This window comes from Elephas maximus, chromosome 7 (genome assembly GCF_024166365.1).
Source record: "Elephas maximus indicus isolate mEleMax1 chromosome 7, mEleMax1 primary haplotype, whole genome shotgun sequence".
Classification (NCBI taxonomy): Eukaryota; Metazoa; Chordata; class Mammalia; order Proboscidea; family Elephantidae; genus Elephas; species Elephas maximus.
Window position 1 is genome coordinate 62291688 of NC_064825.1, and position 26129 is coordinate 62317816.

At 38.9% G+C, this 26129-nt stretch overlaps 2 protein-coding genes across 2 annotated transcripts; both read right to left on the reverse strand.

Annotated features, from left to right (window-relative positions):
- Nucleotides 1-1315: 1315 nt before the first annotated feature.
- Nucleotides 1316-2260, reverse strand: LOC126078916 (olfactory receptor 478-like). Its single transcript, XM_049889741.1, has one exon. The coding sequence runs from the start codon at nt 2258-2260 to the stop codon at nt 1316-1318; it is 945 nt and encodes a 314-aa protein (XP_049745698.1).
- A 22209-nt stretch (nt 2261-24469) lies between these two features.
- On the reverse strand, nt 24470-25414 carry LOC126078865 (olfactory receptor 478-like). The gene has a single exon (XM_049889671.1). The coding sequence runs from the start codon at nt 25412-25414 to the stop codon at nt 24470-24472; it is 945 nt and encodes a 314-aa protein (XP_049745628.1).
- Between the last annotated feature and the right edge of the window lie 715 nt (nt 25415-26129).

The window sequence follows — 26129 nt, forward strand, 5'->3', positions numbered from 1 at the left end:
ACTATTCAATCTTCTTTTCTTTTAATTTTTATTGTGGTAAAATACATATAACAAAATATTTCCTGTTTCAATTGTTTTTAAATGTATGATTCAGTGACATTATGTTCACCATGTTGTGCAACCATCATCAATTTTTTTAGCAGCAGTAACCCTGTTGGGCGTAGAGCAAGGGCCAGGTGAATATATTCAGCTTTCTGTTGGGTCATTCCAACACCATACTGCAAAAGTGGAGCACTGATTCAAAGCACCTTGTTAAAGACAGGTGAAGTGGAAACCCAGCTCCCTACCCTGCCCTGTTGACACTTTCCCAGTGTAAGTGGAATATGTCCTAATGGCTTCCCAGTGGGGGGTATAAGACGATCTCCTTATTGGGCCCTATAGCCTCATCATTTGGTTAATATTTCTGTGCCTCAGTTGTATCCTCTGTAAAATAAGGATTACAAACAAAACTTCCTTAGATTGAATGAAGGAGCCTCTTAAGGGATAAAAAAAAATGAAGGGAACAGGTTGAGGGTGAAGGGAGATGATTAGTTTTCAGCATTTTGCACATGAGAGTCAATTGACAAAAATATTTTGGTCTAAAACACTAAAGAGGGGACAAGAAAACCAAAATGTGATGGTCATCAGCGTATAGAGGTTAATCAACTATCTCCAGGAAAGCAGTCCAGTCCCCTGGAGCTTCCTGAGCAGGATGTGTCTGACATAAACAAATCATTACAAGAGTTTTATCCATTGCATAACTAAAGATTTCAGGTACACTGCTCATTCCCGCAGAGGAAGTTATCTCTTATGACCTGATTGAGAAGGTTTCAGGTTAGTCAAGGAGGTCTCATACTCTTCTATGGGGGTGCCCAGAATTCGAACAAAGGTCAGAGTTGGAGCCCATAGACACAGGTCAAAATTTTATGATTCCATAAACCCCACCCCAGCACATAACCTTTCTGCGAGTAGAACGCCTCCCGCAATTTTACTCTCTGATTCCACTTTGCTATTTCCCCTCAGAATCTACTCAACCAAGGCATAACTAGGGTTACCAAGCTCATCTCAGGGTAAGCTGCTATTGATAATGAACACAGCCTTAAAAGTCTGTAGAAACAAGTACTTTATGACATAGAGCTGTTTTTGAAAAATAATACATGAATAAAACTTAAAAGGAGATTCAGGAGTTTAAGAATTTTTTCATGTGAACCAATTTATATTTCTTAATTATAAATTTAATTTAATTTCCTTAAAAGTAACTCACTGTTGTGCCTGATTTACTATTTGATACCTGAAAATTCACCCCGATATTTACACTACAAAATAAAAGAATTTATTAAGAAGATATTTTTCTACCAAGCTGCCTCTTGAGAGCAACCTTAATCTCATTATTCCTGAGACTGTAGATGAGGGGATTCAACATGGGGATCACCACCATGTAAAACACAGACACCACCTTGTTCTGGTCAGTAGAGTAGCTGGACTTGGGCATCACATAAATGAGTGTAATGGTCCCATAGTACAGAGTGACTGCAGTGAGGTGGGAGGTGCAGGTGGAGAAGGCCTTGTGGCGGCCCTGAGTGGAGCGCATCTTCATGATGGTGATGAGGATGTAGACATAGGAGATGGCTATGACAATCATTGTGACCACAATGATGGAGCCAGCAGAAAATGAGGGGACCACTGCAGGGATACTGACATCAGAACAGGAAAGTTCAACTAAAGGAGCAAAATCACAGAAAAAATGATTGACCTGATTTGGTCCACAGAAGAATAAAGAATCAAAGCAAATAGTGAAACAACAAGCATTGAGAAAACCACCTACATAAGCCACAGAGAATAGCTGGACATAGACTTGGGTGGACATTTTAGTTGAATAAAGCAGTGGATTGCAGATTGCTACAAAGCGATCATAGGCCATGGCAGCCAGAAGACAGCACTCAGCTGACCCAAAGAAAACAACTGAACCAAGCTGGATGGCACATCCAAGATGGGAGATTGTATGTCTGTCCACCAGGAAGTTTATAAGCATATTGGGTGTGACAGAAGATGAATAGCCTATGTCAGAAAAAGCCAAGTGGCTCAGGAAAAAATACATAGGATGATGGAGCTGAGAAGAGATTCTGATAAGAATAATTGTGCTGAGATTGCCAAATAAGGTCACTAGGTAGATGAATAGGAAGACCATGAATAGGATGACCCGAAGGATTGAATTATCTGTTAAACCCAATAAAATGAACCCTGTCACTGCAGTGTGGCTCCCATCCACTGGCGAATCCATGAGGCAATGTAGCTGGTTCAAAAAAGACCTGTGATGAAAAAATTGCGTTAAAGAAGTTATGAATTTCGTGGTTTCATTTTTGTTAACACATACATGGAAGTCTTTATGAACAGATTTTTCATTCAAGCAGCCAGGTTTTTTTTTTTTCTTCAGTTTATCATTTGTCTTTTTTTTTCAATTGTACTTTAGATGAAGGTTTACAGAGCAAACTAGTTTCTCATTAAACAATACATACATTGCTTTTTTACGTTGGTTAACAACCCCACGACATGTCAACACTGTCCCTTCTCGACCTTGGGTTTCTTATTGTCAGCTTTCCTGTTACTTCCTGCCTTCTCTTCATTGCCCCTGGGCTGTTATGTACCCTTAGTCTCATTTCGTTTTATGGGCCTCTCTAATCTTCGGTTGAAGGGTGATCCTCAGGGGTGACTTCATTACTGAGCTAAAAGAGTGGCCAGGGGCCATACTCTCAGGGTTCCTTCAGTCTCTGTCAGGCCAGTAAGTCTGGTCTTTTTTTGTGAGTTAGAATTTTGTTCTACATTTTTCTCCAGCTCTGTCTGGGACCCTCTATTATGATCCCTGTCAGAACAGTCAGCAGTGGTAGCCATGTACCATCTAGTTGTACTGGACTCAGTCTGGTGGAGACTGTGGTAGATGTAGTACATTAGTTCTTTGGACTAATCTTCCCATTATGTCTTTAGTATTGTTTATTCTACCTTGCTCCCGAAGGGATGAGACCAGTGGAGTGTCTTAGGTGCCTGCTTACAGGCTTTTAAGACCCCAGACACAGGCAGCCAAGTTTTGTTTTTAAAAATTGAGTGTTTGTTTAAAACCCCGGAAACGTTTACATTTATGTGCAGTGATGAGTCCATCTATATTTAATTGCTTTTATTAGAAATATTAGATAACTTGCTTCAAATAATATATTTCTTTTTCCTTTTAATATTATTAATTTTTTTTTTTATGAAAATACATTCCAAGTGCCTTTAAAAGTAAAGATGAAAAAACATAAGACATGCAAGTAACGAAAGGGTTGGTAAGTGTAACAAAAAAGAAAAATGTATAAATATAGTATTATGTAATGGAGATTATCATAATAGCTAATATTTATTTAATGCTTACTAAATAATATAATTGAAACCCTGGTGGCATAGTGGTTAAGAGCTACAGCAGCTAACCAAAAGGTTAGGCGTTTGAAACCAGCAGGTGCTCCTTGGAAACCCTAAGGGGCAGTTCTACTCTGTCCAGTAGGGTTGCTATGAGTCAGAATCATCTCAACGGCAATGGGTAAACAACAGACTAAGCATTTTATATACATAGCTCTGTTTTAATTTCTAGAAAATAATATTAAGTATTTTATTATTACCATTTTATAAAACAGGAAACTGAGACCAGAAAGGTTAAGTAACTTACCTAAAGTTACATAGGAATTAGTGGAAATCAGGATATGAAGCCCGAAGTTTGAATCCAGTCCTTTTCTTTAGTTACTGTGCTATAAATGGAATTAAATGATTATCTTCATGCAGTCGAATACACTTAGCAATTGGCTGATAAGAGATTAGCTTTTCTGCTCTCTGACAGCTAATATATGAAAAAAAAAATATATATATATGAAAGAGGTGCCTAATTTGTTACATAGTTCACGAAGTCTATCAGTTAGACAAAAACATGTTTTAAGGAGAAATAGGATTGTTCTTGATATTAATATCACACAGGAATTCATGTTAGGAAAGAATAGAGTCACCTTTTATAAATTTATTACATATTTGTAGTTAAAATATTATTGTTCTATGAAATAGTATGAAATGTCAGTCTAATCACCATACAAAACACTATCTGACTGATACTCAGGATGTAATTACAGTACAATTATTCGAACAAATCAAATCATTTTCTACTGTAACAATGTTTTCTAACTGGAGTATTGTAGAATCAAATAATATTTTTTATTGATATAATATACAGTTGAATAAAGTACAGCCTCACAAGTTAGGAAGTTTAGACAGGATCACCCAGCTAGTGGCCAGATTGACCCTCAACTGCAAATTTTCTGACTCCTTATCCTGGGCTTTGTCCATTGTGTCTTGTACATTGTGATCCTAGAGCACTCAGACCCATAAATAAAGTCAATCTTTCTGCAAAGATGTTTAAAATAATAAATCCCCAAAGAATCTAGAAGCTAGTGAATTCATTAGCATTGTGGCTGAATGTCACATGTGGATAGCGTTAAAGCTTATATGAGTTTCTGGACTTGTGGGTGGATAAATAAGGAGTCCTGGTAATTTGAATTGAGCTGATTTTTTCGCAGTAACCTGACTGGAAACTTAAGAATTCAACCAAAGTTACTTGCTAGCTGACTGCTTGATTACCCAGCTATGGCTTGTGAGTACAGACACAATCTTAGAGAGCAAAGTGTTCTCAAGGGTAAATTATAATCAATATGGCAGTTTCACTCACAGATGCCGAAATTTACCTCTTGAAATAATTCGTTCATCTTTCAGTAATAAATCCAAAGTCACCATATTTATATAGCAGCCCTGCTGTCTTTCTATTATTGTTTGCCGTTGGGGACAAAACTCTGAAGATTCAAATGTGAATTCAAAGCACCAAAGATCATTATCACATTCTCCAGTGGAAACTGTAACAGCTAAATCGCACATACGTGACTAGTCTTTAAGGTTCTGTCAGATCTCAAGGGATCAATTTATTTGTTCGTTTATTTATTTTTGTTTTTATGTAGGTGTTGGTGCACTTCATTTGACAATTATTGGGGAATAATAAAATAAATTTCTCATAACTAAATATTAGTTTTTAATTTACTTTGATATTTCATCTTAAGGAGTACTAAAGTTCATATATGAAAGGTAATTTTATCTTCATTCATTCAGCTTCTTCATTTTGTAAGTATTTGGTAGTTAGTGTAAGAAACTCCATTTGACACTTTGGGGAATATGAGGTGGGATGCCATACAAAGTTGAATTTTTAATAACAAAATTATTTAAGACATGTACATGTTTTTCTCGCAAAACTTAGAAAATAAATATCTTCAAAGTGGTATAGATTGAGAACTATGAAGTAAAAAAATGATTTCCAAATAAGAAGGTCTTTCATACTACATGCCTCAAAGGGATGACTACTGGTTTGTGGCTTATGTGACTGGGGAATGACAGTAGAAGCTAGTACCTTCAACCTACAGACTCAATATAATTCTCTTGCTAATTTTCAATTTATAAAGTCCCCCTGATACTCCCCTTGGTGGAAGTGGGGAAGTGGCTTATCAGAATAATAGCCTAGCACCCCACCATTTACGAATACCAATAAGCAACTAGTCAGCACTAACAACAACTAATGATGTTGAACATCCCTGCATGTGCTTTTTAAGCCATTTGAATGTCCTTTTCAGTGATCCTTTTTTTGTCATATCTGATAATCTGTCATTAAGAAGTATGTCCCATATATCTTCTTGTAAGAATTTTATGGTTTGATATTAGGTTTTTGATCTTTTTTTTTGTACAGTCTGAGGCATGGATTCTGATTCATTTTTCTGCACGTGGAAATCCAATTTTTCCGGTACAATTTGAAAAGCCTCTTCTTTCCCCGTTGAATAGACTTAGCACCCTTGTCTAAAATCAGTTGACCATAGATGTATGATTTTATTTCTGAAATCTCAATGCTGTTCCATTGGTCTATATGTCTATTATTATACCAATCCCAGGCTGTCTTAATTACTGTGGCTTTATAGTATGTTTTGAAATCAGGAAGCGTGAGTCCTCCAACTTCGTTCTTTTTCAGGATTGCTTTAGCTATTTGGGGTTCCTTCTCCTTCCATATAAATTTGAGAATTGGTTTTCCATTTCTGCAAAGAAAGGCTGTTGGAATTTGATGGGGATTGCACTGAATTTGTAGATTGCTTTGGGTAGTATCGATAGCTATGTTAAGCCTTCCAATCCATGAACACGTACTCTCATTTATTTAGGTGTTCTTTAATTTCTTTTAGTAATGTCCTACACTGTTTTATGTACAAGGCTTTCACCTTCTGCAGTGAGGTAGCAACAGTGTCGGACCTTGCCTAACTTCAGGGAGAATGAGAATCAGCATCAGCACAAAGCTGACTCCTATGAGGTTGAGGTCAGACACACTTCCACTCTTCAAACTTTTTACTAATTCTGACACCAGCTGCCCTCCCCACTGCACTCTCTACTTCTCTACTGGGTTTCACAATTTGTTGCAATGGCCACACTCAACTCACAGGCCATACTCACAGTTACATGGTTTATTAAAGAAGGAACATGGGATCAGGATTAACTTGGAAGTGTCATAATGAAATGCCAGATTTATTCTCAGTTAGAAATAGAGCAAAGAGTTTTATTGAAGGATAAAACATTTCTTGAAATGGGCGAACACACAAGCACCCAGGCAAGATGCTGCGTTATGTTCCAAACTGCAGGGAGAACGGTGAGGTTTTGTCAGGTCGAGTGAACCAATGTCTACAGATGTGGGAGGGTTGGGGGGAGGGCTACATGGCAAAAAATTACAAGCTTTCTTAACATTAATCTCTAACCTCTCTAACATGTTTGATCAAGACATTCTTCTTAACATCAGTAAGTCTATTTGTTACATTCTGAGATTGCTACTCCTTGATATTTGTTTAACAAGGCATTTCTGGGGGAATAATTTGAGTCATGGCTGTATGTTTGCTCTTCCCTCATCTTAAAGTAACAGGCTATGACTTTACCTAGTTACAGGTTTACAAAGAGTTAGCAGAAATGGAGTGTAAGATTCCAGTGAGTGAAAATGTAGTTTGATTAATACTTGGTTAATTGATGTTTACCTCATCTTGGTTACAGAGTTATGAGACAGGTGTAGGTTTAATCTCAACATTACCAATTCTAATCCTATTTCTTAACCTCTGTGGAGATGCTTGAGATAGGCATTTTTTAAAGACCAAGCTGAGTAAACATTCTTTTTTTTTTTTTTTTTTAGGTGATGAGTGCTTTATTTAATATTTGGGACCACACCGGTACCAGGTGAGCCAGTATAAGTGAAAAATAAATCCCTAGAAAGTCCATATGTTAGTCCCCAAATTTGCTCCTACATAGATTCTCTTTTTTTTTTTTTTTAATTTTTGTTGTGCTTTAAGTGAAAGTTTACAAATCAAGTCGGTCTCTCATACAAAAATTTATATACACCTTGCTTTATACTCCTAGTTACTCTCCCCCTGAGGAGACACCACACTCCTCTCCACCCTGTATTTCCGTGTCCATTCAGTCAGCTTCTGTCCCCCTCGGCATTCACATCTCCCCTCCAAACAGGAACTGCCCACATACTCTCATGTGTCTACTTGATCCAAGAGGCTCACTCTTCACCAGTATCATTTTCTGTCTTATCTGAAGAGTTGGCTTTGGGAATGGTTCCTGTTTTGGGCTAACAGAAGGTGTGGGGACCATGACCTCTGGGGTCCTTGTAGTCTCAGTCAGACCATTACGTCTGGTCTTTTTACGAGAATTTGAGGTCTGCATCCCATTGTTCTCCTGCTCCTTCAGGGATTCTCTGTTTTGTTCCCTGTCATGGCAGCCATCAGTTGTAGCCAGGCGCCATCTACTTCTTCTTGTCTTAGGCTGAGGTAATCTGTGATTTTTGTGGCCCTTTGTGTCTCTTGGGCTCATACTTACCTTGTGTCTTTGGTGTCCTTCATTCTTCTTTACTCCATGTGGGTTGAGGCCAATTGATGCATCTTAGTTAGGTAGCCCCTTGCTAACATTTAAGTCCCCAGATGCCACTATCCAAAATGGATACAGAATGTTTCCTTAATAGATTTTATTATGCCAATTGACCTAGACGTCCCCTGAATCCATGGTCCCCAAACCCCCGCCTCTGCTATGCTGGCCTTCAAAGTGTTCGGTTTATTAAGGAAATTTCTTTGCTTTTGGTTTAGTCCAGTTGTGGTGACCTCTCCTGTGTTGTGTGTTTCACTTCACCTAAATTAGTTCTTGTCTACTCTCTAATTTTTTTTTACTATCTAATTAGTGAATCCCTCTCCCCCCTTCCCCTCCGTCCCCTCATCGTAACCATCAAAGAAAATTTTCTTCTCTGTTTAAACCATTTCCTGAGTTCATATAATAGTGGTCTCATATAATATTTATCCTTTTGCAACTGACTAATTTCAGTCAGCTTGATGCCTTCCAGATTCTTCCATGTTATGAAATGTTTCACAGATTCATCGTTCTTTATCAGTGCGTAGTATTCCATTGTGTGAATATACCATAGTTTATTTATCCATTCACCTGTTGATGGGCACCTTGGTTGCTTCCATCTTTTTGCTATTGTAAACAGTGCTGCAATGAACATGGGTGTGCATATATCTGTTCATATAAAGGCTCTTTTTTCTCTAGGGTATATTCCAAGGACTGGGATTGCTGGATGGTATGGTAGTTCTATGTCTAGCTTTTTAAGGAAGTGCCAAATCGATTTTTAAAGTGGTTATACCATTTTACATTCCCACCAGCAATGTATAAGTGTTCCAGTCTCTTCACAAGCTCTCCAACATTTATTATTTTGCGTTTTTTGGATTAATGCCAGCCTTGTTGGAGTGAGATGGAATCTCATTGTAGTTTTTTTTTTTTAATAACTTTTATTAAGCTTCAAGTGAACGTTTACAAATCCAATCAGTCTGTCACATATAAGTTTACATACATCTCACTCCCTACTCCCACTTGCTCTCCCCCTCTTGAGTCAGCCCTTTCAGTCTCTCCTTTCTTGACAATTTTGCCGGCTTCCCTCTCTCTCTATCCTCCCATCCCCCCTCCAGACAAGAGTTGCCAACACAATCTCAAGTGTCCACCTGATTTAATTAGCTCACTCTTCATCAGCATCTCTCTCCCACCCGCTGACCAGTCCCTTTCATGTCTGATGAGTTGTCTTCGGGGATGGTTCCTGTCCTGTGCCAACAGAAGGTCTGGGGAGCATGGTCGCCGGGATTCCTCTAGTCCTCAGTCAGACCATTAAGTTTGGTCTTTTTATGAGAATTTGGGGTCTGTATCCCACTGATCTCCTGCTCCCTCAGGGGTCCTCTGCTGTGCTCCCTATCAGGGCAGTCATCGATTGTGGCCGGGCACCAACTAGTTCTTCTGGTCTCAGGATGATGTAGGTCTCTGGTTCATGTGGCCCTTTCTGTCTCTTGGGCTCTTAGTTGTCGTGTGGCCTTGGTGTTCTTCATTTTCCTTTGCTGCAGGTGGGTTGAGACCAATTGATGCATCTTAGATGGCCGCTTGTTAGCATTTAAGACCCCAGACGCCACATTTCTCATTGTAGTTTTGATTTGCATTTCTCTAATGGCTAATGATCCTGAACATTTCCTCATGTATCTGTTAGCTACCTGAATGTCTTCTTTAGGGAAGTGTCTGTTCATATCCTTTGCTGATTTTTTAACTGGGTTATTTGTCTTTTTGTTGTTGAGTTTTTGCAGTATCATGTAGATTTTAGAGATCAGGTGCTGATCAGAAATGTCATAGCTAAAAACTTTTTCCCAATCTGTAGGTAATCTTTGGATGAGCATAAGTGTTTGACTTTTAGGAGGTCCCAGTTATCTAATTCTCTTCTAGTGATTGTACATTTCTAGTAATGTTTTGTATACTGTTTATGCCATGTATGAGGGATGCTAGTGTTGTCCTTCTTTTTTCTTCATGATCTTTATCATTTTAGATTTTGTATTTAGGCCTTTGATCCATTTTGAGTTGGTTTTTGTGCATGGTGTGAGGTATGGGTCTTGTTTCATTTTTTTGCAGGTGGATATCCAGTTATGCCAGCTCAATTTGTTAAAGAGACTGTCTTTTCCCCATTTAGCTGATTTTTGGCCTTTGTCAAATATCAACTGCTCATATATGGATGCATTTATGTCTGGATCTCAGTTCTGTTCCACTGGTCTGTGTATCTGTTGTTGTACCAGTAGCAAGCTCTTTTGACTACTGTGGTAGTATAATAGGTTCTAAAATCAGGTACAGTGAGGCCTCCCACTTTGTTCTTCCTTTTCAGTAATGCTTTACTTATCTCAGGCCTCTTTTCCTTCCATATAAAGTTGGTGATTTTTTTCTGCATCTCATTAAAAAATGTCACTGCAGACTGACTTGATTTGTAAACTTTCACTTAAAGCACAATAAAAATTATTTAAAAAAAGTGAAAAATAAGAAATCAGAAAAAAAAAATGTTTGAAGCAATTCATCAGCAAGGGAATACCAGAAACTAAGCTGATTCAGAAGAAGATGTGAAATGATGGATATCATTGCTGATGTTAGATGTATCTCTGCTGAAAGCAGAGAATACTAGCAAGAAGTTTATCTGTGTTTTAGTGACTGTGTAAGGACATTTGAATGTGTGGATCATAACAAATTATGCTAAGAATGGGAATTCCAAAAGCACTTAATTGTGCAGTTGTTCAAACAGAACAAGGAGATACTAATTCCAAAACACTTAATTTTGCAGTTGTTCAAACAGAACAAGGAGATACTGGGTGGTTTAAAATCAGGAAAGGTGTGCATCAGGTTTGTATCTGTCACTATAATTATTTGATTTCTATGCTGAGCAAATAATCAGAGGAGCTGTACTATATGAAAGAAGAATGTGGCATCAGGATTGGAGGAGGGCTCATTAACTACTGGAGATATGCAAATGACACAACCTTGGTTGCTGAAAGTGAAGAGGACTTGAAGCACTTACTGATGAAGATCAAAGACCACAGCCTTCAGTATGGATTACACCTCAAGATAAAGAAAAGAAAAATCCTCACAACTGGACCAATAAGCAACACCATGATGAATGGAGAAAAGATTGAAATTGTCAAAGATTTAATTTTACTTGGATCCACAACCAGCGCCCATGGAAGCAACAGTCAAGAAATCAAATGGTGTACTGCATCAGGCAAATCTTCTGCAAAGGGCCTCTGTAAAGTGTTAAAAAGGAAAGGTATCCCGTTTGAGGACTGGGGTGTGCCTGACCCAATCCATGGACTCATGCATGTGAAAGCTGGACAATGAATAAGGAAGACCTAAGAAAAATTGATGCCTTTGAAGTATGGCATTGGTGAAGAAAATTGAATATACCGTTGACTGCCAGGAGAATGAAAAAGTCTGTCCTGGATGAAGTATGACCAGAGTGCTTCTTGGAAGCTAGGATGGTAAAGCTTCATCTTACATATTTTGAACATATTATTAGGAGGGACCAGTCCCTGGAGAAGGATATCATGCTTGGTAAAGCAGATGGTGAGCAAAAAAGAGGAAGACCCTCAATGCGTTGGATTGACATCATGGCTGCACCAATGTGCTCAAACACAGAAACAATTGTGAGGATGATGTGGGACAAGGCAGTGTTTTGTTTCATTGTACATAGGGTGGCTATGAGTTGGAACTGAATCAACAGCACCTAACAACAACAGGTGTAATATACTAAGGAGCTCACTCTACTGCCACATCAAGGAAGCTTTCCGGTCCTGCCCAGGTGGCTTTTGTCATTGCTGTAAAAGAACTGCTGTGTGATTTTTATTCTTACTTTTCTTGATTTTGCATTTGTTTGGTTTTGTTATCTTCTTTTGGGTCCACTAATTCATGTTTCATATGAAACATGTTTCAGACGGTGGGAGGAAATGCTTTGCCTTTCTGCCTGAAGGTTTCAAGATGATAAGTAACAAACCTGAGCCCAGTGCATAAGACAAAGCATTACACAGAGGTCCCAGACTACTGCTCAATAAAGGAAGTTCACCACATACACACACAAAAAAAGTCACTGGTATTTGGATTGGGATTGCATTGTATCTATATATCGCTTTTGGTAGAATAGACATTTTTACAATGTTAAATCTTCCTATGCCCGAACAAGGTATGTTTCTCCACTTAAGTAGGTCTCTTTTGGTTTCTTGTAGTAGTCTCATAGTTTTCTTTATTTCGGTCTTTTACATCTCTGATTAGATTTATTCCTAAGTATTTTATCTTCTTAGGGACTATAGTAAATGGTATTGATTTGGTGATTTCCTCTTTGACGCTCCCTTTGGTGGTGTAGAGGAATCCAAGTGATTTTTGTATGTTTATCTTGTATCCTGATATTCTGCTGAACTCTTCTATTAGTTTCAGTAGTTTTCTTGTGTATTCTTTAGGTTTTTCTGTGTATAAAATCATGTCATCTGCAAACAGAGGTACTTTTACTTCTTCTTTGCCAATTTGGATGCCCTTTATGTCTTCATCTAGCCTAAAAGCTCTAACGAGGGCCTCCAGCACAATGTTGAATAAGAATGGTGATAAAGGGCATCCTCGTCTAGCTCCTGTTCTCAAGGGGAACACTTTCAGTCTCTCTCCATTTAGGATGATGTTGGCTCTTGGCTTTGTATAAATGCCCTTTATAATGTTTAGGAATTTTCCTTTTATTCCTATTTTGATGAGAGTTTTTATCATGAATGGTGCTGGACTTTGTCAAATGCCTTTTCTCCATCAGTTGATAAGATCATGTGGTTCTTGTCTTTTGTTCCATTTATGTGATGGATTACACTAATTTTTTTTCTAATGTTGAACCATCCCTGCATACTGGGTATGAATCCCACTTGGTTGTGGTGAATTATTTTTTTGATATGTTATTGAATTCTATTGGCTACAATTTTGTTGAGGATTTTTGCATCTAAGATCCTGAGGGATATTGGTCTGTAATCTTCATTTTTTGTGGAGTCTTTACCTGGTTTTGGTATCAGGGTTATGCTGGCTTCAAAGAATGAGTTTGGGAGTATTCCATCCTTTTCTATGCTCTGAAATACCTTTAGTAGTACTGGCGTTAACTCTTCTCTGAAAGTTTGGTAGAATACTCCAGTGAAGCCTTCAGGGCTGGGGCTTTTCTTTGTTGGGAGTTTTTTAATTACTTTTTCAATCTCTTCCTTTGTTATGGCTTTATTTAGTTGTCTTGCCTCTGTTTGTGTTAGCTTAGGTTGGTAGTGTGTTTCTCGAAATTTGTCCATTTCCTCTGGGTTTTCAAATTCATTAGACTACAACTTTTCATAGTACTCTTATGATTCTTTTAATTTCACTTGGGTCTGTCGTGATATCGCCCACCTCATTTCTTATTTGGGTTATTTGCTTCATCTCCTGTTTTCCTTTTGTCAGTCTGGCCAGTGGTTTATCAATTTTGTTGATCTTTTCAAAGAACCAGGTTTGGTCTTATTAACTCTTTTCAATTGTTTTTCTGTTTCACTTAATTCTGCTCTCATTTATATTATTTGGTTTCTTCTGGTGCCTGAAGGTTTCTTTTATTGCACTCTTTGTATTTGTTTAAGTTGTAGGGATAATTCTTTGATTTTGGCTCTTTCTTCTTTTTGTATGTGTGCATTTGTTGATATAAATTGACCTCTGAGCACTGCGTTTGCTGTGTCCCGAAGGTTCTGATAGGAAGTGTTTTAATTCTTGTTGAATTTTATGAATTTCCTTATTCCATCTTTAATTTGTTCTGTCATCCAGTTGTTTCTGAGCAAAGTTTTGTTCAGTTTCCATGTGTTTGATTTCTTTTCCCCGATTTTTCTGTTATTGACCTCTAGTTTTATGGCTTTATGGTCAGAAAAGATGGTTTGTAATATTTTCATGTTTTGTCTTGCTGTATGGCCTAATAGTGATCTCTTCTAGAGAATGTTCCATGTGCATTGGAACAGAAAGTATACTTGGATGCTGTTGGGTGGAGTGTTGTGTATATGTCTATGAGGTCAAGTTGGTTGATTGTGGCGTTTAGCTCTTCTGTATCTTTACTGAGCTTCTTTTTGTGTGTTCTGTCGTTCACTGAAAGTTGTGTGCTGAAGTCTCCTATTATTGTGGAGCTATCTATCTCACTTTTCAATGCTGTTAGAGTTTTATGTATCTTGAAGCCCTGTCATTGGGTGCATAAATATTTACTGTGGTAGTATCCTCCTGGTATATTATTCCTTTAATCATTATATAGTGTCCTTTCTTATGCTTTGTGGTAGATTTAAATTTGAGGTCTGTTTTGTCATAAATTAGCATAGCCACTCCTGCTCTTTTTTGATTGTTGTTTGCTTGATGTATTTTTTACCACTCTTTGAGTTTTAGTTTGTTTGTGTCTTTAAGCCTAAGGTGTGTCTCTTGTAGGCAGCATATAGACAGATCACGTTTTTTAATCCATTCTGCAACTCTCTGTCTCTTTATTGGAGTATTTAGTCCATTTACATTCAGCATGATTATAGATAGGTATAAGTTTAGTGTTACCACTTTGATGCCTTTTTTTGTGTTTTGTTGATAGTCTCATTTTTTGTGCTGAGTAGTTTTTCATTATAAATTATTCCTCTTTTTCATTGTATTTCATTTTGTTTTTGCTGAGTATGTTTTTCTCATTTTTTTTATTTTGACGTGTAGGATTGTTAGTCTTTTTTGTGGTTACCTTAATATTTAACCCTATTTTTCTATGTTTAAACCTAAGTTTTATCTCCCTGTATCGCCTTGATTTCCTCTCCATATGGAAGATCTATGCCTACTTTATTTAGTGCCTCTTTATTGATTTAATGTTGTCTTCTTTGACATAACAAGATCACTGATTCCCTGTTTCGATCATTTTTTTAATCTTGATATATTTTTGTGATTTTATCGATTTCCTAACTAGAGACTTACCTTTAGTATTTCTTGTAGTTTTGGTTTGGTTTTTACAAATTCCCTAAGCTTTTGTTTATCTAGAAATGTCCTAATTTCACCTTCATATTTGAGAGACAGTTTTGCTGGATACATGATTCGTGGCTGGCAAGTTTTCTCCTCCAATCCTTTATATATGTCATCGCATTGCCTTCTTGCCTGCATGGTTTCTGCCAAGTAGTCTGAACTTATTCTTATTGATTCTCTTTTGTAAGTGATTTTTAGCTTATCCCTGGCTGCTCTTAAAATTTTCTCTTTATCTTTGGTTTTGGCAAATTTGATTATAATATATCTTGGTGAGTTTCTTTTGGGATCTATCTTGTATGGGGTTCAATGAGCATCTTAGATAGATATACTTTCATCTTTCACGATGTCAGGGAAATTTTCTGCCAACAAATCTTCAACAATTCTCTGTGTTTTTTCTGTTATCCCTCCCTGTTCTGGTATTCCAATCATTCACAAGTTATTCTTCTTGATAGAGCCCCACATAATTCTTAGGGTTTCTTCATTTTTTTTTTTTCAATTCCCTTATCTGATTTTTTTTTGAATACATTGTTGCTGAGTTTTTTTATCTTCCATCTCACTAATTCTGCCTTCCACGCCCTCAATTCTGCTCCTCTGACTTTCTATTAAGTTGTCTAATTCTGTAATTTTATTGTTAATCTTCTGAATTTCTGATTGCTGTCTCTCTATGGATTCTTGCACTTAATAAATTTTTCTTTATATTCTTTCTTTTTAATAATTTTTATTGTGCTTTTTTTTAAGTGAAAGTTTACAAATCAAGTCAGTCTTTCACATATAAGCTTATATACACCTTAATCCATACTCCCACTTACTCTCCCCCTAATGAGTCAGCCCGCTCCCTCCTTCCAGTCTCTCCTTTCATGATGATTTTGCCAGTTTCTAACCCTCTCTACCCTCCTATCTTTCCTCCAGACAGGAGATGCCAACACAGTCTCAAGTGTCCACCTGATACAAGTAGCTCACTCTTTGTCAGCATCTCTCTCCAACCCATTGTCCAGTCCCTTCCATGTCTGATGAGTTGTCTTTGGGAATGATTCCTGTCCTGGGCCAACAGAAGGTTTGGGGACCATGACCACCAGGATTCCTCTACTCTCAGTCAGACCATTAAGTCTGGTCTTTTTATGAGAATTTGGGGTCTGCATCCCACTGTTCTCCTGCTCCCTCAGGGATTCTCTGTTGTGCTCCCTTTCAGGGCAGTCATCGGTTGTGGCTGGGCACCGTCTAGTTCTTCTGGTCTCAGGATGATGTAAGTCTCTAGTTCATGTGGCCCTTTCTGTCTCTTGGGCTCATAGTTATCGTGTGACCTTGGTGTTCTTCATTGTCCTTTGATCTAAGTGGGTTGAGACCAATTGATGCATCTTAGATGGCCGCTCGTTAGCGTTTAAGACCCCAGATGCCACATTTCAAAGTGGGATGCAGAATGTTTTCATGATAGAATTATTTTGCCAATTGACTTAGAAGTCCGCTTAAGCCATAGTCCCCAAACCACTGCCCTTGCTCTGCTGACCTTTGAAGCATCCAGTTTATACCAGAAACTACTTTGCTTTTGGTCCAGTCCATTTGAGCTGACCTTCCATGTATTGAGTATTGTCCTTCCCTTCACCTAAAGTAGTTCTTATCTACTAACTAATCAGTAAATAATCCTCTCCCACCCTCCTTTCCTCCCCGCCTTGTAACCACAAAAGTATGTGTTCTCAGTTTATACTATTTCTCAAGATCTTATAATAGTGGTCTTATACAATATTTGTCCTTTTGCCTCTGACTAATTTCGCTCAGCATAATGCCTTCCAGGTTCCTCCATGTTATGAAATGTTTCACAGATTCGTCACTGTTTTTTATCAATGTGTAGTATTCCATTGTGTGAGTATACCATAATTTATTTAACCATTCATTCATTGATGGACACCTTGGTTGCTTCCAGCTTTTTGCTTTTGTAAACAGAGCTGCAATAAATATGGGTGTGCATATATCTGTTCGTGTAAAGGCTCTTATTTCTCTAGGGTATATTCTGAGAAGTGGGATTTCTGGGTTGTATGGTAGTTCTATTTCTAACTTTTTAAGAAAACGCCAGATAGATTTCCAAAGTGGTTGTACCATTTGACATTCCCACCAGCAGTGTATAAGAGTTCCAATCTCTCCGCAGCCTCTCCAACATTTATTATTTTGTGTTTTTTGGATTAATGCCAGCCTTGTTGGAGTGAGATGGAATCTCATCGTAGTTTTAATTTGCATTTCTCTAATGGCTAATGATCGAGAACATTTTCTCACGTATCTGTTAGCTGCCTGAGTATCTTCTTTACCAAAGTGCATGTTCGTATCCTTTGCCCACTTTTTGATTGGGTTGTTTTTCTTTTTGTGGTTGAGTTCTAACAGAATCATATAGATTTTAGAGATCAGGTGCTGGTCGGAGATGTCATAGCTGAAAATTCTTTCCCAATCTGTAGGTGGTCTTTTTACTCTTTTGGTGAAGTCTTTAGATGAGCATAGGTGTTTGATTTTTAGGAGCTCCCAGTTATCTGGTTTCTCTTTGTCATTTTTGGTAATGTTTTGCATTCTGTTTATGCCTTGTATTAGGGCTCCTAACATTGTCCCTATTTTTTCTTCCATGATCTTTATTGTTTTAGTCTTTATGTTTAGGTCTTTCATCCACTTGGAGTTAGTTTTTGTGCATGGTGTGAGGTATGGGTCCTGTTTCATTTTTTTGCAAATGGATATCCAGTTATGCCAGCACCTCATTATATTCTTGAAAAATCTTTTTAATTTCTTCAGCTGCTTTATCTGTGTGTTCCTTGGCTTGTTGTGCATTTTGCCTGATCTCATTCTGATGTCTTGAAGAGTTCTGTATATTAATCTTCTGTATTCTACATCTGGTAATTCCGGGAATACATCTTACTCCGGGAGAGTCCTTGATTCTTTGTTTTGGGAGTTGAAAGAATCATGGTCTGCTTCTTTATGTGATTTGATATTGACTGTTGTCTCTGATCCATCTATAAATTATTGTAGTAATTTCTTTTATGTTTGCTCATTGTGTCCTATTTTCTTGCTTTGTTTTGTTTTGATATACCCATATAGGCTACTAGAGTGAGCTAACTTGATTATTGGAGCCTTTGAAGCAGAAATGTCCTGTTACCAGATGGCTAGAGCTGTTACCTGGTATATGAGTCTAGGAGTCCATTCACTATTCTTGTATCGATTCAGCTTAGGTGTCCTGATAGTCGGTTACCTAGTGTGTGGAGTAGACTCTCTCCTACTATCTTAGAGGAGCAGTGGTGATTGGTTTATGCACAAATTTCTGGTAGCATCAGGGGGTCACACTCTGAGGAAGGCAGGGGCTGACAACCTTCCCCCAAGTGTCGGAGGAAGGCACGTCCCTGTTCTCTATAACACTGAGGTGGGTGGGCTCTGCAGCCGTACCATAGGCACCCAATGCTTTTACCTGTAAGGACTGGTAGGCACCACTTATCCTGGAGTCCTTTCGCGGGTGGCTGGGTGCCATGGTTGGAGCCTCCAGTCTTCAGGCCCCTGCTCTGGGTAGGCGAAGGCCCTGTTTAATAGACAGAGCAGTATCAAATGTCCAAAGCCTGCCTCTCCACTGTGTAGCTGAAACAGTTACAGTTAGGCCTCAAACAGATTCGCCCTTGCACTGTAGCAGCCAGATCCTATGTGGTGTAGTGGAGCCACCTGGATCCATGCAGGGGTTAAAGACAAAGTCTGTGGATCACTTGCACTTGGACTGGAGCCACTTCTGCTCTGAATTTCCAGATTAGGGGAGTTGACAACGTATTTTTTCCCCTCTTGTTAATTTCTTCCTTCTCCAAGGCCAGGAGAATGGCTCAGGAAGCGCAGCAGAACCTATCTTAGGCTGATTAAATGAACATGTAAGGAAGCCAGCTGGGACAGAGGGGGTGGGGGAATCAGATAGTTAGGAGAGAGTTCTTTCAAAAAGAGGAGCTGTTATATCCATGTGGTAAATTAGACAAAATCACTTATCTTGTACCAAGAGCACACTGTGTTATCTCAGATTCCAGAGGCGTGTGTAGCCTGTGTGCACTGGCTGGGTCCGCACTGAGATTGCCTCCTGGGGTTAGTGCATCCCACACTTGCTTTCTTTGCTAAAGCTGCTGCTTTCTAAACACCATAGCCACCACTGCTGCAGACACGCCATAGGGTCAGGGGCGTGCCATTTTCCTTGCTGTCTTTCGGAGAAGTGGCAGTGTCCCTGAAAACTACCCTCAGCCCTGCCGCAGTCACTCCAGGAATTGGGGCTGAGGTGCTGCCAAGGGCTCGACAACTCCTTGCTGCTTCTACACTGTCTCTCCCTCCCCTGTCACTCAGTCTGATTTCTTAACTTTACCTTTGATGCTCAGGATTCCTAGCTTGTCATATATATATAATTGATTCACTTGTTTTTTTTTTTGGTCTTTATTGTAAGAGGGATCACCGGAAGAGTCTGACTACTCTGCCATCTTGGCTCTTCCCCTGAGTAAACGTTCTTAATGAACACCTTCGACAAACAATTCCTCATCCCTGTGAGAAATCCTTACTCTTGCTCCCTTTGTGTTATAAGCAGTTAAATTTTGACAGAAAGACTGTATTTTTTATTTAGAACAGTAGAAATGAAGATTTCAATTTAATTCAGAATGGAGTTTTAATTTAGGCCTGAAGTCACTGTCATGGATTGAATTCTGTCCCCCTAAAATATGTGTCAACTTGGCTAGGCCATGATTCCTAGTATTGTGTGATTGTCCAACATTTTGTCATCTGATGTGATTATCCTGTGTGTTATTAATGCTACCTGTATGATGTTAATGAGGCAGGATTAGAAACACTTATGTTAATGAGGCAGGACTCAATCTACAAGATTATATAGCGTCTTACACCAATCTCTTTTGAGATATAAAAGAGGGAAGTGAGCAGAGCAGAGAGATATGGAGACCTCATACCACCAAGAAACAAAAGCTAGGAGAATAGCACATTCTTGGGACCCGAGGTCTCTGTGCTGAGAAGAAGCTCCTTGACCAGAGAAGACTGATGACAAGGACCTTTCTCCAGAGATGAGAGAAAGCCTTACCCTGGAACTGGTGCCTTGATTTCTGACTTCTAACCTACCAGACTGTGAGAGAATAAACTTCTGTTTGTTAAAGGCTTCCACTTGTTGTATTTCTATTAAAGCAGCACTAAATAAGTAAGACAGTCACACATTTCAGTTACGGCAGTACCTCGGTTTTAAGGTTTAAAATTCGCATGAGAAAAGTAACAGGAATAACTCAGGATATAGTTGTTCAGTCAAGACAGCTTATGTTTGGCTGCTGCTGCCAAACCCTCATTCTCGGAATTTGGACCTGGCCTCTACCTCTGCCACTGCTGGCCTGGCCTTTGCCCCTGCTTGAGCCTGACCTCTTCCTAGCCTCTGCCCCACCTCAGGTCTGACCTAAAGCTTTTTAGATCCACCAACAAGTTCCTGGAGGTACCCCACAAATGTAGCAAGCCTCCTACCTGAAGGCCCTCAGTCCTCTTGTTCCATGGGCCTTCAAGCGTATTGTAGCTGCCTCACTCCATGGGCCAGGCAGCCCATCATGCCGTCTCACACTGGTTTCCTGGTTCTGCTGCCACCACTTCACTGTTACAGCTCTCTCTGTCCCCTGGGTATTGGAGGTTTTCAGAACAAGGACCCTGGGTCCAAAAGACACACTCCACTTCAGTCTCTTCTTGATAGTAGTAAGGTACCCTCTCAACCTCTGTCGGATGGTGATTATATAGGCAAGTGGCTCAGCCCTTCTGGGCAGATTTTATACACCCTATTTGCATAATAACTGACCAGTTCCCTCACCGGCTGAAACTGACCAATGCCCTCTAAAGTGGCTCCTCTATTTGTATGACTGACATTTTCTACTGGCAGAACTGGCTTCTTCCCTGGGTAACTGTAACAAGGGAAACTGTAACAACTCTCCAGGGCCCAGGAGAAAAATCCCCCAAGCTGATTTTTTCCTCTCTCTCTCTTTTGCGGAAGCAAGGCAAGAAGCTACACACACACACACAAAAGAAAACTCATTTCCCTTCTATTCCTATCTTGTTTTGTGTTTTTATCATGAAAAGGTGTTGAATTTTGTCAAATGCCTCTTTTATATTGATTGAGATGAACAAGTGGTCCTTTCCTTTGTTCTATTAATTTGCTGTATTAAAAAAAAAAAGTATTACATTGATTGATTTTCTAATGTAGAACCACTCTAGCATTCCTGGGATAAATTTAACTTGATCATGGTGTATAATCCTTTAATATGTTTTTTGATTTGGTTTCCTAGTATTTTGTAGAATTGATTGTGTTTATTTTTAAGCTTCTTCTAATTCTTTAAGCTTAGCAGTATTACAGTCTCTGTCCGTTAATTCCCTTATCTCGGTCTGAGTGACTCTTTTCCTGTGGTCTGTTTTTCGTACTGCTTCCCATGTTTTTTTTTTTTTTTTTTTAATCTCTTGTTTCCTTTTGCGTTGGATATTATTTTTTCACTCTTTGATGTTTTTAATTATTGGCAGGAAAAATAAAGCCTTGGAATGAAGGCCTTTCTCCAGATAGGATGTTCATGTATTTATTCAAGTTACTCCTGACCATCATGATGTATATGAGGTGTATGAATTAGACTTCTCACTTAGACATGCCCTAGGCTTTGAGTTCTGCCACTCTCACCCCAAAAGAACACTAAATCCACAGCCCCAGTTCTTAGCTTTTTCTTCTACTTGTCAAATCTCCTCTTTACAAAAGCATTTGTGAGTGCTGAGCCCACTTCTCTGGGTAATCACAGTTTATTTCGGTGCTCACTTTTTATCCTGTCAGCTCTAATGTGATTTTATGAAGTATTTCGTATTTCATCAAGCTTATTTAGTTCTGTTCACCATGAGAGTTGATTAAAATTACCAAGCCTCCCATTGCTGGAACAGAAGCCTCAAAGGTCAATTGTGTGTGTGTACACAGGCAACACCACAGCTGCCATGAAGTGTCTTCACCTGCTTTGACCCTTTGCTCAGATGTTACCTTCTCAGCAAGGTCTACACTGACATGTCAGTCTCCTTTACTCTGCTTTGCTTTTTATTTCTTCACAGCACTCACCAACTTCTAATTGTCTGTATCATGTACTTTTTGCTTGTTTCATCTGCCTCCTCTGCTAGAATACTAATTCCAGGAAGGCAGACACTTTGTCACTTATATTTCCAATGGCCCACACAGTACCAGAAATATTAGAAGTACTCAGTATAATTTTTGAATGAATGAAATGATTAATGCCCTGTGATGACTCATTTTATGTCAACATGAATAGCCTGTGGTGCCCAGTTGTTTGGACAAACAGTAGTCTAGAGGTTGCTATAAAGGTATTTACATGGGATTAATACTTCATCGACTGACCTTAAACTAAGCGGATTACCCTCTACAATGTGAATGTGCTTCATCCAATCATTTGAAGGCCTTAAGATCAAACAATAGTTTCCTGAAGAAGAAGGTTCAGCTTCAGCGCTGTACCTAGACAGCATTGCTAGAATTTCTAACCTTCTACCTGACATATGGATTTTGGTCTTCCTAGGCTGCCTAATTCTGTGGGCCAATTTCTCAAAATCAACTTCTCTGTTTCTCTCTCTCTGTCTCTCTGGTGGCACAGTGGCTAAGCGCTCAGCTATGAACCGAAATGTTGGCGATTCAAACCCACCAGCTGCTCTGTGGGAAAAAGACGTGGCAGTGTTCTACATAGAGATGACAACATTGGAAACTCTATAGGGCAGTTTGGTCAGAACCAACTTGATGTCAATGAAGTTATTTGTAAATACTACAGAACATATATATGGCCCGGGGGGGGGGGTGCGAACGGTTTGTTTTCAGCTAGTAACCTGAAGGTTGATGCTTCCAACCCACCCAGTGGTGCTGTGGAGGAAAGACCTGGCAATCTGCTTTCGTAAAGATCGCACCCAAGAAAACCATTAGAGCAGTTCTAGTCTGTAACACGTGGCATCACCATGATTCTCAATGTATCAAAGGCATCGAGTTTACCTCCTATAATCATGTGAGCCAATTCAGCTAGATAAATCCCTCTCTCTTTAGCTCTGTTCACCATGAGAGTTGCTTAAAATTACCAGTCCTGTATTTGCTGGAACAGAAGGTTCAAAGTCCTGTTCTCTTTTTCTTTCTCTACTGGTTCTGTTTTTCTAGACAACCCTGAATAAGGAATTCTCTGTTTCTGTTTGCAAAAAGATGCAATTTGTGTCTGAATCCTTAAGTAAAGACAGGAAACAAAAATAATGCAGCAGTCATCAACATATAGGGGTTAATTTTGCCTGTCCTGAGAGGCATTCACCCTTTCAGCTAGGAAAGAGTTCAGTCCCCTGGAGTTTTAAGAACAGGATGTGAGCCTGATCATAAACAAATTCCTCCATTAGTTTCTTCCTCGCAGACTCAGTTTTATCCAGCTTGCAGGATTCCCCTAGAAATCCTTTTTTGCTTTTGCTCCACTCAGTTCCTGATGAGTTTGGGAACCCTGCTTATTCCCTCAGAGTAAGTCATGCCTTCTGATCTGATAGAACAATTCACAGGTTAGACAGGGTGGTGTCTTATGCTTACACTCTACCACCACCCATTGTTGTCAAGTCAATTCCAACTTACAGTGACCCTATAGGATAGAACAGAACTGCCCCATAGGTTTTCCAAGGAGTGGCTGGTGGATTCAAACTGTCGACCCTTGAGTTAGAAGCTGAACTCTTAACCACTGTGCCACTAGGGTTCCAAACCCATTGCCACGAAGTCAATTTTGACTCATGATGACCCAATTTATCGTGACCCTATAGGACAAAGTAGAACTGCCCCATAGGATTTCCAAGGAGCAGCTGGTGGATTCAAACTGCTGACCTTTTGGTTAGCAGCTGAGCTCTTAACCACTGCAGCACCAGGGCTCCTCTTAGACTCTGTAAAAAAAAAAAAAAAAAGACTCTAGGGACATCTTCAATCCAAGGCTAGGCTAGAGTTAGAACCCAGAAAAACAGCTGGAATTTTACGAGTCCGCAAAGACCATCCCCAGCAGGTAACCTTTCTGTAAGTACAATGTCTTTAGCAATTTTACTGTCTGGTTAAACTTTGTTATTTCCCCTCAGAAGGTGCTCAGTCAAGGCAAAGCTAGTGTTATCAGGCTCATCTCAGCGTAACCTGATGTTGAACATGAACACAGCTTTAAAGGTTTGGAAGTACAATAACTTTCACTTATGACATAGAATTGCTTTTGAAAAATCATATATGAATAAATATTAAAAAAACATTTTCAGCAGGTTTTTTCATGTGAGCCAATTTGTGTTTCTTAATGATAAATTTAATTTAATTAATTTCATTAAAGTTAACTCACTATTTTCTCTGATTTACTGTCTGAAGATCCACCCCCACATATACTATGAAGCCTCATACAGGCTAATTATATGCAGATATATTTTGCCCACAGGATCCAAGTTTCTTTTAAAATTACATTAATGGTATATTATTACATCAAACCAATAAGAGGTTTCATTAAGAAAATATTTTTCTACCAACCTGTCTCTTGAGAGCAGCCTTAATCTCATTATTCCTGAGACTGTAGATGAGGGGGTTCAACATGGGGATCACCACCATGTAGAACACAGATACCACCTTATTCTGGTCAGCAGAGTAGCTGGACTTGGGCATCACATAAATGAATGTAACAGTCCCATAGAACAGAGTGACTGCAGTGAGGTGGGAGGTGCAGGTGGAGAAGGCCTTGTGACGGCCCTGAGTTGAGTGCATCTTCAGGATGGTGATGAGGATGTAGATGTAGGAGATGGCTATGACAATCACTGTGACCACAATTATGGAGCCAGCAGAAAAGGAGGGGACCACTGCAGGGATACTGACATCAGAACAGGAAAGTTCAACTAAAGGAGCAAAGTCGCAGAAAAAACCATTGACCTGATTTGGTCCACAGAAGTATAAGGAATCAAAGAAAATAGTACAACAGCAAGTATTGAGAAAACCACATACACAAGCCGCAGTGAATAGCTGGACATAGACTTGGGTGGACATTTTAGTTAAATAAAGCAGTGGGTTGCGGATTGCTATAAAGCGATCATAGGCCATGGCAGCCAGAAGACAGCACTCAGCTGACCCAAAGAAAATAACTGAACCAAGCTGGATGGCACATCCAAGATAGGAGATTGTGTATCTCTCCACCAGGAAGTTTATAAGCATATTGGGTGCGACAGAGGATGAAAAGCCTATGTCAGTCAAAGCCAAGTGGCTCAGGAAAACATACATAGGACGATGGAGCTGAGAAGAGATTCTGATCAGGATGATTGTGCTGAGATTGCCAGATATGGTCACCAGATAGATCCATACGACGATCATGAAGGGGGTGACCCGAAGGGTAGGATCTTCTGTTAAGCCCAATAAAATGAACTCTGTCACTGCAGTGTGGTTTCCATCTACCAGGGAATCCATGAGATGATGTAGCTGGTTCAAAAAGAGCCTGTGATGAAAATATTGCATTAAAAAAGCTATGAATTTCATGGTTTCATTTTCATAAATACGTACATGGAAGTCTTTATAAATAAAATTTTCAAGTTTTGTTTTTAAAAATTTAATGTTTACTTAAAACCCCCCCAAAAGCATATATTTATATGCAGTGATGAGTCCCTCTGTAGGTTTAAATCACTTTTATTAAAAGCATCAGATAACTTGGTTGAAATAATGTATTGTTTTGTCCTAATATTATTTTTTACAATAAAGCATTCAAAGTGCCTCTAAATGTAAAAATTAGAAAACATTAAGACTCATGCAAATAACGAAAGGATTGGTTAGTTAAAAAAATGTATAAATATAGCATTACATACTTAAAATTAGCATAATAGCTAATATTTATTTAATGCTTACTATAAAAAAATTTTTTTTTTTAAACAACAGACACAGGACTAAGCAGTTTATATACATACTTCTGTTTTAATTTCCATGAAATAATATTAAGTATTTTATTATTCCCATTTCATAGATAAGGAAACATATCAGAAAGGTTAAGTAACTTACCCAAAGTTGCATACGAAGTGGTGGAATCAGAATGTGAACCCCAAAGTTTGAATCCAGTCCATTTCTTTAGTAAGTATAACATAAATGACATTGAACAATTATACTGATGAAGTTGGCTATACTTAGAAATTAG